The sequence below is a fragment of the Tauraco erythrolophus genome, chromosome 11 (assembly GCF_009769465.1).
Source record: "Tauraco erythrolophus isolate bTauEry1 chromosome 11, bTauEry1.pri, whole genome shotgun sequence".
NCBI classification, from domain to species: Eukaryota; Metazoa; Chordata; class Aves; order Musophagiformes; family Musophagidae; genus Tauraco; species Tauraco erythrolophus.
In genome coordinates this window covers 5,888,173-5,902,788 of record NC_141475.1, presented here as the reverse complement: position 1 = coordinate 5,902,788, position 14,616 = coordinate 5,888,173, and the positions used below count along the sequence as shown (strand labels likewise).

The window sequence follows — 14,616 nt, the reverse complement described above, 5'->3', positions numbered from 1 at the left end:
TTATGAAAAGTTCAGTGCCATCTGAGCGGCACATGCATTACTGGGTAGCAATCTGCGGTTAGGTCTTTGAGGTGAAGATATTCCTAAATACTCTAAACATCGAGGTCAAGTAATTTTCATTATGTGCTTTGTTTATGTTGTCAAGATGTGAATTTAACAGCAGTTAGCTCAGATGAAAGTTCAGCTAAGGAAGTGGACTCAATCCTCTGGACTAACTGAGCTGTCCTCTGCACTCACAGTAATCACGGGGCGTAGAGGGACTCTGAGCCATCTTCTCTGACCCCAACAGACCTCGTCCTCGGCAAGAGTCCCGGAAGGCTGTTCACAAAGGCTGCTTTGGCAGTCAGCTGCCTTCACTAAGTACCCTTTGGCAGGATTTGAATATTCACACTGGGAGCCTGGATGAGGGAACAACACAACAGCTACTATAGTGGCTGTGTCACCATCATGATGCAGTGATAAACAAATAGTATAGAATAATATTCAGATGCCAGTGTCTAGAAGGCCATCACGCGTGTCAGCCTGAGGTTAGCTGAAGTCTTCAATTTAACCACTCCATTTCTGGGAAGGAGTGAGAGAGAGGGATGATGGGAAGGAAGTTTCTAGCAATGGAAGAAAGCTTTTAACTGGGAAACACAAAGTCTTTAGCACACAGAAGGTAAATATTAGAACAAACCAAAGTTGTGGGGTTCCCATGTTTGGTTTTATGATGTCATGATCCAGGAGCTTGATCCATGGGTATTGAACATCTGGGGTTTGCTCTGTTGAAACTGGAGTGTAATTTCTTGAGCTAGTCTTCACACTGACACTTTTTTTTTTTAGCATGCTTACTACTTTTTTCCTTTCGAATGCCAGTAGTAGACTGAACATAACCATCTCCGACTCCGAGAAAAAGATTTAAGGGGAAAAATTCATTTAACTCAGAGTCTCTCAGCCAAAACCCTGGCATGAGTAAGCAACAGGAACTCTGAGGAAACTGGAATAAAACATGAAATCTTTACACTGCTGAAATTCGTGCTTTAAAAACTAAATATAGGATTGAAAAAGATCTTGAACTGAATTAGGACCGAGGCTATTTTTATTTATTTTTAAGAAGACAGAAAACAGAGCATTTTAAATAAAATGCCAGTTTTGCATAATTAAATCCCAAATTTGAATCAGCCATGAATAGCATCAGAAGATACTCTGCTGTAAAGACAGAGAATTCGGAAGGTAGTCCTTCCCGTGGAAAGGATAAAGGCAGAATTTTCTAATGTATTATTTAACGCTTGTTATGTAGTGCATTAAGCAGTCACTGAGAGGAAAGCTTTTAAAAACCAACAGCCTCTCTGATGGCACTAAATCTTACCTTAGATTTTTGGTTAAGTCAATATGAAAAATAAACGAATTAATACATTTCAGGCTGCCCGATTTATAGAGGCCAATCAAGTTACAATGCTGGACATGGCCAACTGAAAGAGGGGAATAGATTTACCTGAGTGAGGTCTTAATTTAATCAGCTGGGCCCAGAGAGCTGAAGTCAGCAAGCTGGGATGATATAAGAGGCAGCAGAGAAATAGTGCCTTTACCGCAGTCGAAAAGGAGAATGACAGTGATGGAAAGGAGTCTAGGCAGTGTCAGAACACACCTATTTCCATGATTTATTCTTAATTTACTTTAATGACAGTCTGAAGGTTGTCCATTTTTCTTTAAGTGTCCTCAGAATACTGATATTTTCTAAACATTTAGAGCATGCTCCTTCTCCCCCTCCTTTCTCTTAGCTCCATTACAAGCTGGAATTGAAGAGGAGCTATGTCTGCATTTTGCCACAATGAATTTTGAGTGCAGGGGCAGACTACCCTTTTCCCACTGTATACCTTGCCAGCCAGGAAGTCTGCAGTCACCCTTGAGTCAGCTCTAAGAATCACAGGTTTCTCTGGGATTAATGTTGATATTATGATAAAATGGAGGAATTCATTGCGTTTCTTTTACAGTTTATACTGGCAAAAGAACAGTGTATGCTTTCCCAATACAATAGCTCATTTTTATTATCAAGTGAGTTTATTGAAGGTTGTTCGGAACTACTGACATGCAGACAATGATCTCAGATTGCATTTACATTTCTGGAATACTTTCCATCTTTCTGGTATATGCCAGGAACTTGCTTCTGTGATTCAGAGTTTTTATTTTAAGATTGGACTGTTGTTTAATCTGCATTGGAAATTTTTTGCCTTTTGCTTTCTCTTGTATGTGCATTGCATTCATTAGTATCACAAATCCTTTAAGCTTGGACCTGAACAATTATTATTAATTTACAAATTCTTCCAGGTAGGAATTCATTTTTTGTAAGGCTTTGGTTATGTAAAATCATCATCCCACCATCAGATGAAATAGTGGAAAAAAAATCTCCCACAATGCCAATGGGAAGTGTTCAAGGGCAATATGATCTCAGTAATACTTGCAAATAGCTTGGAAATGTCAAGATAACTGGAGACCCATATCAGTCATTTTCTCATTTAAAAAAATCCATGTTTTTGCAATAAAGGACGACTACTGCTTTCTTATGAATCTACCTTTATACAAAAGATGCCCGGAATTGCCCCAGAACACATGTAGAGGGAAAAGAAATCCCCAGTGATATTGTTCCATACTTTAAAAACAAAAAATCCTTGTACTCGCCAGGAAAAACAATGAAACAAAACTTGCAGCATTTTCTCTTTGTACCCACGTTTTTGCCCATGCTGATGAACAAGGCGTATGAGACACCTACGTATTTCCTCATGTCAGCAATCCTTCTTGCCAGGTTGTCTTACCATATGAAGGGTCACATGTTGCTTTAAAGTTAAGGGTAGCGGCAAAGCAAAAAGAAGCTGGGAGCTTGACTGTTAATGTATTAAGTCAATGTGTTCTCCAGTCTCCTCCTGCAGCATCTCAGCAACTTGACGGATGTTTCACTGGGGCATGTTACAAAACCACTCAATCCTAACGTTGTGTTTTAAAGCATGAGCCAGGTCCCATCCCAGGTGAAATTGAAGGTACTTTTCGTAAGAGAAAAGCAGGTTCTGAGACCAGGCACTGCAATGCAGAATACCTATTATTCGTCTCAGGTTGTGTCTACAAGTAGAAAAGTAGAGCAGGCCAGTCAGAGAAGACTTGCTGAGCAAAACAGCGGGTGCTGAGGACCCAGTGGCCTCGCTGGGTCCAACTGAAATGTTAATACAAGTGTCTCATCACTCTCCATACATAGTTCAGTTATTCAGACTAGTGTACATGTTCCTGCAACAGACAGAATTTAAAGCCACCATTTAAAAGATACATGATTAATCTTACATTTACTTTCATGTTTTCAGATATACTCAAGGACAAGAAAACCCATCCACAAAACAGAAACGAACCAAAACCAACTGTGAAAAAGATTGACACCGCAACCACAACAAGCACTGTCAAGTCATCCTCTAAACACAGTGTAACTGGAAATGGGAGCAGTCCAGCCCCACGTTCCTCACTTGCTATTTTAACAGCACTGGCAGTTCTGTGGCTTTGTCCGCTGTAGCTGTATTGCCTCGCAGCCACTGCGCAAGCGTTTCTGTTCACTGTCGTTTATACCTGCAGCCTTACCCAACAGAAAACAAAGTCAAGTGGCTCTCTAGGTTATGTGGCATGTTAGCATAAATATTAAACGATATGCTGGAGTTGGCAGATACCAAGTGTCATCACTTACAATGTCTGAAGATACCTTTTGACAAAGCCCACCCAACACAGAGGGAATGGTGACAAGGGTCTGAGTAGCTTAAGTTATGGGGTAGAAATAATTGAAAACACAGAAATGGTGTATGTGTGCATTACTGTTTTTCTGAATTTTGTTCACTGGAATCTGACTGGCTGGTTTTGTTTGTTTAATTTTTCTGATAAATTATAAGAACGGTCAGTCTTCAAAGTCAAGCCAATGCATACTTTCTTTTTCTAGTGAACCTAACAAGCTATGCCTACAGTTGTAAACCATGTTAAAGTGAAGTCCTCTCTACCAGCTTGATGAAATTCCCAAGTGGTCAAGATGATCAAAGCATGTTTGAAACTTCTATTCACTCTTACTGTTTAGATTGTAGGAAGCAACATAAAAGCATATGGTGTGTCTAATATATCAGTATAGTTGCCTGAACTATGGAAAAAATTAGAAACACTTTGTTTGCTGAGGGATATAGATAGTGAGTTTCCCTGCCCCACAAAACGCCATTAGCAGATGCTTAAGCATATGCTCAAGGCTTATTGGATAAATGTCCAGCAACAGGAAACATAAATAAACATAATAATGTTTTATTCAGTTGAATGCAGCTCTGTACAGAGGAAAAAAAAAAAAAGATAATTCCGTTCAAACTTACTTTGCCTATGTGATGTTAGAGAAGTTGACTTAAATTGTCCATAAAGGTCCCAAAGATATAAATTACTGGGAACTCCCATTAGATACTAACTAGATTTTGTGCATTGTGGATCTCTGAAATCAACTCTGTTTCATAAACTGTTGTATAAATGTATTTAATTACATTTAATGTTTAAAGTTTTGTATCATGGTAGGTGTAAACATAAAACAATCTGAAACCTAGAACATTCTCTGTTAGGCCTCATCTTGATTGCTACCCTAGAAAATGTCAAAATGTGCATTATATTACAAGGCTATTTTTTTAATCAGTGATGCATTGATGCGTTTTAACTTTTCGGGTGAAAAAGTACTATAATAACTTCTAATGGGTTAAGAGCTAATGAGTGTTTTCCAACAACTGTTTACAGTGCCATCGAATATATACATATACAAACACAACTGTATGAATACGATGATTAATATGATAAATATATGAAACATTAGAATTGTTATATTTACTACATTTCGTAACTATTACAACAGTTTAATGGCCATTTTCATGTTGTAGACTATTATTATGTACAGTTTTATAAGATTTAATGTAAAACACTTGCCTTTGTTTTTTTGTAAAACATCTCTTTGATACTTAGAGTTACACAGCCACTGAGATAACTCAAAAAGCAGCACCCTGTATCTTACTAATCAACTTCAGGCATTTTATTGGCAACTGTGATTATAGAAGACAGCCTGACTCAAAGAAGGTGCCATGTGCCAGTATTAGTACTGGACGTCGTTGTGCAGAAAATGGCAATAATACAGAAGAAGCGTATAATAAGTGAACGAAGACTCACTACACTTGTATGTTTTCAGATAGTATTAGTGAGCATGCCTAATTGTGTTTGCAAAGGTGGGGCTTGAGTTCTGTTTGTAATTTGGGCTCTTAGATTGTATTTACAGACATAAAGGTGTAATCAGAACCATTGACACATGCAGCTGCAAAGGAGCTGTCTCTGAAAGTGGCAGCAGCCAAGTTTTCTAAAAGGTAATTCAATTTTAGTGTTGAAACGAGGAGATAAAGTGCAAAAGGTACTTATACTAACATGAAATGTTTTATATTTGAATTCTGATTTTTCAAAATGGTGTGGATATTAATATCATTAAGTAGTGCTTTCCAATCATATCAGTGAAAATCAGTTTTCCCAAAAGTATGAAAATGGTTGTCCTGTGATTTCCAGAGTTTGTGAACTGCACCAGTCTATTGAACCTTAATTAAAAATGCCGCTTCTTCTATTCATTTTCCATGCTCTTTGGAAAAGTGCACTTTTACCTGAGGAGGTGTGCAAGTCACATCATTTCTACAGCAAAAGGGCACCGTAATTCCTTGCAGTCTTACAGGATCTGCTGTGATGGCTGCTGTTAAACAGGTTGGTTTCTGTGCACACACAGAAATATACATCAGGTGCCAACACTTACCACCAGCTCCTCAGGTGATGCCAACTACTGTGGCTTCACTGAAGCAATTCAATTCTGTTGCTTGTCAACCTGACCCCTAATTTAGTATTCTCACACTTAAGATGCTCAGTCATCATTCAGGCCAATGTATCCACAGTCAGTCTCCGTCAGGATTCCTAGGGACAGAGCCAGGGTTTCGGTTTCAGGGCTGGGCTCTGATGCTACAAGATTTCAGCTGCGCAGCTTCAAGTTTTCAGTTCAGGGAGTTTCCCTCCCTGCAGAGAGGGAATGTGAATACCCAGATTTAGGTGTCTTTTTGAGGTCTTTTCTGTAAAAGGTTTTGCACTTTTAGCTCAGAGCAGGGATCCAGCTACCCTTAGTATTCAGTTATAGCCGAGGAAGTTGCAGAAGCCCTGCAATAGCTATGTGTGGAATAACTCACCCAGGGGGTTATTTGTTGTTGCTAAATGTTGTAATCTTCCTAAACAAAAACCTCTGAAAAATCAAGTGTTTGAATTTTGGGTTTGGTTGGCAAATATTTGTATGATGTAGGCATTCACCTCTCAAGCTAAACGAGACAACCCTTTTAAGGTTTCTGTAACACAACTAGAACAAGTTCAAACCATGGGGCGAGATAGATTCAGCTCATTTCATTGGATCCAACCAATATTTTGATAGCCACAGATTGTTACGGAATGAGGGAAGAAACTCCACACCTATTAATACATTTCACACTAATATACTTTTACACTGTAAGAAGAGTACTGGTCAAACCAGCATGAAATGTGTTCATAATGTGCATCAGAAACGGTGCAGCTTTAAAGGGCAATGCAGTATATTTTTACTGATAATTTGTGATTTTTTTTTCTCAGGATCAGTTGCATTTGCATATTTTTAAAAAGAGTGATTTCCACCAAACAACAAATCTATACCAGCAAAGGCAAAAACAACTGGCTGTGTGAGATAAAGCAAGTATTTCTTTTCAGATGAATAGGATACCTATTTTACAAAATCTTGTTTTGTTATTTAGGACACTGTAATTACAATGTAATTACGAAGGTCTAAATTCAAAATACTTTTGAACTTGTCTATGTAATCTCAGTGCAAAATAAGGTACCAGTCTAACAGCATTGCTGTAGCTTTGCCTAACAGTTATGAATTGTATTTAGCCACTGCTTTTTTGAATGTTTATTGTTTTGCTATGACTTACTTTTAATATTTTGCTGTGCCAGCATTTGTGAATGCCAGCGTTGGAAAGCAATTGTTGTCATACATTTGTGAGTAGAATCAATCTAATTTTCTCTTGATAGTGATGCAGGCTTCTTACCAAATAAGACAAAATTGCTATGGGCATGCAGTCAGTTGTTAGTGTTTCACTGCTGTTTGGGCTCCATGTTACACCAGGTGCATGCAAGAGGTTGAGGAGGTTCGTGTCTCATTAGTCCCTTTCATGGCTATGAAAGTGTCAGGGAGAAGAGAGAATATGGGTGGACAAAAGTGTGTATGGCTGCAGTGTGCCAGTCCGTGGCAACCTCCAGCTGTCTTTTCTGAGGCCCTGAGCTGAAAGTTCTCAGCTAATTTTCAAGTGGCTTTTACACCTCTCCCAATCAACACATGGAGACTGGCCAGGCACAGAGCAGCAGAGGATCTAGAGACTGCGGTTTCAGGCAACTTCACAGACACCTGCTACGAATTGCACTTTCTTTGCAATTTAGATGCTTTACAGAATCTGGTCTTTCATTTTCAACCTTACACTTTTTTTCTGGCTTGCACATTGCTGGTGTTACGGCCTGTCTTCTAGTGCATCAGGTGCTTTGTCATTGCATAAGGAATCGTGATTTTGGTCTCTCGCTCAGTAATGAACCTTTTGAGGTACAAATATCTGTCAGAGCTTGATAAGGGCAACACAAATAACAATGTCCAGCGGCACTGACTTCAGAGGCTCTGTGTATGGGTATCTGGCTATGAGATTTACATCTCTCTGATCTCTTAAATCAGATCTGTATTTAATACATCCTTATTTCCTACCAAGACTGCAACGTGTATCATAATTTTAAATTTAACTCCAGTCCCGTATGGGTCTTCTCGATATCGTCCTAATGGATGTTGTGTGCAGACTTCATTTTAATGTTAGAAGAGCCTTTCTGCCCAGATTTACTGAGCCATTCTTATTCGATATTGCACATGATTAGGTTTAAGCAAGATCTGTTGAAGTGAAAGGAGCTGAAACACACATTAAAGTGAGATAGAGTAGGGCAAAAATGTAGCAAGTCCCTGTGTTCCTGAATTGGACTCTCCACATTAAACAGATTTTTAGGTTTAGCTGAAATTACAGTCAAAATTTCATAACTAGCATGGTATCAAGGGGATTTCAGCATTGCGTTGAAAATTACTAAAGAGTCTACCCGTTTTTAAAGTGGAATTTAATTGATATACAGGCTTTCCTCTTGTCTCTGCAGATGGGTAAATTTAGGTCTGTAGAAATAAGAGATGTTCCCCAAAATGTATCCTGCACATTGAGCATCACAGCATCATAGGTGCTTAATGTTACAACTAACCAAAAGCACGAGACGCTTGTTTTCGTTTTTAGCATTTCACTACTCGCAGTGCTTCTTGTAATAACATATGGCATGTGTGTCAATAGAAAGTGAAACATCTTACAGCCAGTGTCATTATAGCTATGACACGCCTAAGTCGAAAAGAACATGATAATGTCTTCTTCCCATTGCCTCAGAAGTCCAGAATTATTCCCAGTACTGAATTCTCTACTGGTTTCCACTGTCACTCTCTAAATAACTACATTTGAATTTATTTGAATTTATTATTTGAATTTGAAAATAAATACTGGCCAAGAGATTGTAATAATTGAGAGATAATAAACTCAGAAAAGGATCCTGCATTTAAAATAAAGAATATTCCTAAGTAAGAAATCTCTCCTGGACTACAACAAATTTTCAAGTCCTTCTCCCCTCTCCAGATTCGGCACCATCCCCTTCCACCTCCATACAGCACAGTATGAAACCTGCATGCAGGAGGCTGGTGTGCAGAATTCAGGAAAGTGAATTAAAGCTATTGCTGCATAGTGATATTTCCAAGTGTCTTGCTGGAAGTGGGCCTCCTTTTGCTGGGTGTGAGGGACGCGTTCAGACTGCACGTGCAATTGCTGATGTGCTTATTCAGGAAACGACCACAGTTGCTGCAGCTTTCAGAAAAGCTGGACACAGACCGTGAGGCAGTATTTTTGTGTTGCTCCCATGTCATTGAGATCAGACTCAGTCCTTAAAATAGACTGCTTTAGACGTGCTGGTTATTATCAACACTACCATGATTTCCCCCAATGAAAATCATGTAACACCCTTTCAAGGGAAGGGCACAGAAAAAAGAGGCCACTGGTGCTTTCACGAGGTGCATAAAGTACTTCATTAAATAGCCAGTAACAACCACGTGGTTTTTTTCTTTCATTTCTGAACAGAAAGCATTAATACAACCTTGCAAAATTATGCAGTTTGCACTTAATCATTTCAATTAATCTTTAGTAAATTACCCAGTACTTTGTAATTATAATATTTGCAGCTAATTTAGTGCCATCCTAAAAATCATTCATTGCATAATATAAGCAATTAACATTTATTCCTTTTTTTTTCTGTTGCAAGGGGATATATAAATTATCCTCCATGGCCTTTCTGTACACCTAATTAGCACCTGTTTGAATTATTCTACAGGCTATGGACATTTCATTTGAAAAATAAATGCTTTGCTAGTTTTGTGAACTCCTTACAAATACACAGTTGTAAAAATTACTTTTCAGCAGAATACAAAAACATGTTTTCATATGTCTTCTGGGTTTATGAGCTAGGCTAGGCTTTTAGGCTATTACACCTAGAATAGGTACCAACATTTTTAGTGCAGTTAAAATGGAAATAGTCAGATACCTCTTTCCCATAATGAAGTACAGTATCTCAGATTTGTAGCCTGGTTTATTCGGTAATGAAAAAGGAAAGCAATAAGACATGAAGAATATAGATCCTAGTGATCATTTGATCTTTCTAAAAAGAAGAAGATCTGAAAAAAACTTTCTAACAAGAATGTCAGTATCAAATATTTACAATCTCCACACATGTGAAATTGGGAAATCAAAAAAAGCTTGAGACTTTCCGTCAGCGTGAAATGTTGCAGCAGACCCTCAGCTCCTATAAATCAGCATAGCTCCTTTGATTTCAGTTTAACTATGTAAATTTACCCCAGCATAGCATCTAGCCTAAGAATGTGAATTCCTTCCCATCTTTTTGCAGGTGCAGAAAATCAAGAGTAACTGCAGTGATTACAAAATTTGCATAACAGTTCTACATTGCCTGGGCCACTGATCAGATAGTATCTTCGTGCCTGAAAAGAAAATCTGTAACACATGGGATGCCATAAGTCTTCTGGCATTTTCCCTTTCCAGAGGCATGGCAGGGGCCTCTTCCAGAAGCAGCTGGTATGATCTGGGGCTACGAGGAGATACTTAAACTGTGAGTAGCTCCTAGTGTAGAAAATCTTTCTCAGAGAAGGTTTGTTGATACAGATCAGGCCTTGAGGCAGATCAAGTCTGATTTTTCTGTTTGATGTTAAAATGTAGGATCCAGGTCTTAAACTGGCCTCAGAAACTAACAGAGACTCAATGGAAAGAACTGATCATGGCTTTGATATTTGCAGAGAAGGCAAGCAGCCACGTTCTGCTTCAGCTGAAGGTTGTGTATCTGTGCATTCAGTTTCAGATAAAATTACCTGTGAGTTTCCAGATTACTGGTGACAAATTTGTGAGTTACTGTAGCCTGATGTTCTTCTATGGAGAAGAAATGAAAGTTTCCTCCTAAGCAGAAACAAAAAGAAGGTTCTTTATTTTTATTTTATGTTAAGCTAAACATCCATACTTGCCCAACACAAAACAGGGTGTTGGGCATCACAAAGCCTTAACAGTAACAGTCTCAGAGTCTGTCCGCTTGTTGTGAAAGAGGAAGTCCACCCTTTGGCTCTTTCTTGGGGCTTGAGGAAAAGCTACAGTTTATGGCTCAAAGATGACAAATCATTTATAGGCAAAAGTTGTAGACGAGTCCACAAAGCAGTGAAGAAAGCAGTAAGATATTTGTTGTGGTCTCACTGAAAAATGTGAAAATGAATTTAACTGACATATTTGAGCTTTTGCATTAGGGAAAAACGAGTTGAAACCCACTCCCAAAACACTGCAGTTGCATATGGGAGCATGCTCATGTAGCAGTAATACTATATAAGATGTTTATTGTATCCTGCTTGCTGTGTAGGGCAATATTGGAATAAAAATGGAAGCTGGTACACTAAACATTGCATAACACAACCACTTACTGTACTTTGATATCAGAACTAATACAGTATGAATGTTTACAGTACACTGGGGTAGAGATTTAATAAAATATGTGCTTTGTCATTTAGCTTTTTAAATAATTAGTTTATGGCCTCATAGTCTTTTTTAGTTCATTTTATTTTACAGGAATTAATAGGCCACTTACATTTGTGTTTTAAGTTCCAAAATAGATTGGTTTTGCCCTAAGCTGTATTCAAGCTCTAATAATTATTTCTGTTTCCCAAGCACGTGTTTTATTTGCAGTATATCTGCTTATACTTTTATTGAATAAATTTGTCAATTTTCTTCAGTTTGTTTTCAGCATTGAATACGATAAAGGCAATTTAAAACGCAGTCTGAAAACAATGTCTTAAGAACAGGCTACTTTGAAAAGTTAAAGTAAACTGTGTTTTGTGAAGGACAGTGAGCTATGAATGGGAATAAAAGTAAGTCGTCCACAGCAGGAAATGGTTGTCATTTATTAGAATTTTTGTATTTTTTTCTGAATATTTTTCATTGTCTTCGTTGTAAGTTACAAATCTGATAAAATCTTAAATAAAAATATTTTAATCTGTTCAGCTGATGCCTTGAATAAAGGATGCAGACCTTGAGAACTGTTGAGGAATTCTTAATATTTTGGTCAGTCTGGCAAAGAAAGATCTGTTTCTTCAGCACATAACTGCTTTCTTGCTCTTCTTTCTTGCTGTAAATACAGTGCGATGTAAAGGTGCTTACCTGCTCTTCTGGGAGCTCTTAATATTATTGAAGAGACAAATACTTGCAGCAGTCTCCTGAGTAAATTCCAGCAAGCCTCCACAAAACAGGTAGGAATTTTTCATCAAACTTCCATTCCTACATAAACAACCAGATCCGAGTTCTCCCTTGACCAGGGTCTTGCAATAACTGTGTGCCAAATTAAAGCCTTGTCCTTGGTTTTGGTGAGGTTCGCATTACTTTTCTGTCTTCATACAGGCCAGTGTACGAGAAAAAGGAAACTCCCTGCTGTTAGCTTAGCATTTCACCACTTGTCAGTTATGAACTTTGCAGTCTCTCTTCTTTTGAGGGGAAAAAAACCCTAATCTGGTATTTTTCTGTCAGATGCTGATTACTGTGGTTGTGCCTCTACTGTTTCCTAAAGTGAGAGAGCAGAGACCTTTGCTCTTATAAGCATATGTTAAAGCTTTTCTTTGCAGCTCTGTCAAAACAGCTGTTTTTTTCCTGCTTGGAAGTTGGTGGGAAAGACATTAGCTGTTTTCTCTCTTTTATTTCCTGTTTTGATAGTATTTAGGAGCTCCTCTTGCAGTATTCCTGGGTGGGTTAAATGCAAACTATAGGACAGACCACTGAACCGCAGTAGTATCGTGAATAGTTCCTTTATTGTGTACCTGCTACCTATCTCCCTATTTTTTTTCTTACTTGTTCCGTTTTCCGATTGCATGATCATTTGAGTGTTGCCTCCTAAAGCAGCCATGATTCTAGCTTCCTTTGATTCTTTCAAAACACTTCCTATTTGAGGTCTGGGAATTACATGCAGCTCATCTCACCATCTATGGAGAGTGCTTTTTGCTAATACAGTCGCTTTTGACCCAGCTCCAAAGATAATAGCCAACAGCTCTTCTCTGCCGATGCTAGAGGAATGCTTGTTCTCTGAAGTGCTGCCTCATAAAAGCCTTTTAAGTTTAAGGATTTCACATTCATCCTCTAATTAAGCAGGTGTCTAAATCTGTGAAGCTGCTTCATTCTGAAAACCAACCTGCCTCCACTTCAAAGGATGTTGTTGCTTTTCCCAAATATGTTTTAAAAAGAGCTTCTTTGACGGTTTGAATTTGTAGGGTTATTTAAAGGCTTTGCCGCTCACCTAATTCAGTTCTTATTTTCCAAAAATACACAGAATACATCAGATCTGATGAGATGCCCCAAGGATCTTCCTTAATAGTGGTGCTGGAGTTCATATCTTTGACTGAAGATCTTTAATTGCATTGAGTTAACTAGCCCTTCTGCTCGCCGAATGACAGAAGTGGTTGCAACCATATATGATCCATTTGATGCTTCTCCCATCAGAAATTCCAGTCTTTCCTCATGTGTTTTTTTGTTGTTTTCTTGGTTTGGGTTTTAAGCAATATGTCATTTTGGCTCTGAAACATGTCTAGAATTTGTCATACCCAAACCCTGGAATAAAGAGTGGATTTAGCCTAGTTTGTCCCAGGAGTTCCAATATGGTGCACCTCCAAATACTACCACTGACTTCTCAGAACAATGGATTGCCTTATGATATCGAGAGAGGCAGTGTGACTTCAGTGTAGGAAGTCTTCCCAGACTTCAACTTCACATCTGAAAATAAACAGTCTTTTTTTGGAAAGAACGCTTGTGAAATCATTAACTCAGGAACCCAGCATCCTCACGACTACCATCCTAAAAGAGCAAACTGAAAATATTCCTGCTTGTATAAGAAAAAGACAGGTTTTATTTGTGTTTATTGTGTCCTCAAGGAGATTCAGAGTTAACTGTAGAAAAAAGGAGGAATTCCAAAAGCAACAGAAGCCCATGTTCTACACCTACAAGTTTATATCCTACAACCACAGATTAGTACTTTCCCATCTTGCATGTTTTCAGGAAAACAACATATGGATGAAAGGTATTTGCCAGAGCAAGCGGGAGAAGATTACACCAGATGTGTGAGGCCCTACTCACTCACAGTGGCTACTCAGTGTTTACTTACGGACTTACGGCTCCACAGTCTCTGGTCCAGGGTAACACCTATCACTTGAAAATACCCACAAAGGCAGAAAACTCTTTTCTTATGAGGTTGCCTCCCGTCGTTCCACAGGTGTTATTTTCTGTTATCCCCAGGGGGAAAGGGCCCCAGGTGCCTCTCAGCCTGTTTTCCCCCAGGGTTCACAGTGGGTACTGCAGCGTGCTGCCATCCCCTATTCCCTTTTCCAAGATACACACAGTCGTTACGGATGCTCCCCAGGTAGCCCACAGGGATGAAGGAAGGGATAGAAGTTTACGCTGGTCTTCCTCCACCCAGGAGCAAAAAGGGATGAATTAGGCCTGAAACAACCCTTCAGTTTCAGAGCTATCCTTTCAAAAAAAAAAAAAAGGCCTTTTTTCATATGACCCGTTATTTGTTGATTCAGGCAAGTGCTGGGCAGTGGCAGTCCGCTCCCTTTATGGTGCTGCACAAACTGTTACGGTGTCTGCCCTCGGTTTTCTCAGCCAGAAGTGAGCAGATTCTTCTAGCTGCAAAATCAATATTATTCATTACAGAGTAACTCGGTCTGCAGAGCTGTAAAGTATCCTAGTCCTACTGGGTCTGAAATGTGGATTTCCGCAGATCTTGCAGGAATTAGAAACTGCTAAGAGAGGCAGTGGTTTTGCTTTCCCTGGAAAGCATCCATGTTACCCGCACACCTGGTGTGCACTGCTGTGCTTCTCTGATGCATTCCGGTTGTGGTCACCACCTATC

At 38.9% G+C, this 14,616-nt stretch overlaps 1 protein-coding gene across 1 annotated transcript in view; it reads left to right on the top strand.

Moving 5' to 3' along the window:
• The window catches only part of LOC104374787 (glypican-5), a 384,054-nt gene extending 380,522 nt beyond the window's left edge, over positions 1–3,532 (top strand). Inside the window, exon 9 of the mRNA XM_086618456.1 lies at positions 3,330–3,532. Coding sequence (XP_086474582.1) covers positions 3,330–3,532 — 203 coding nt within the window. The remainder of the gene's footprint in view (positions 1–3,329) is intronic.
• Positions 3,533–14,616: the final 11,084 nt, after the last annotated feature.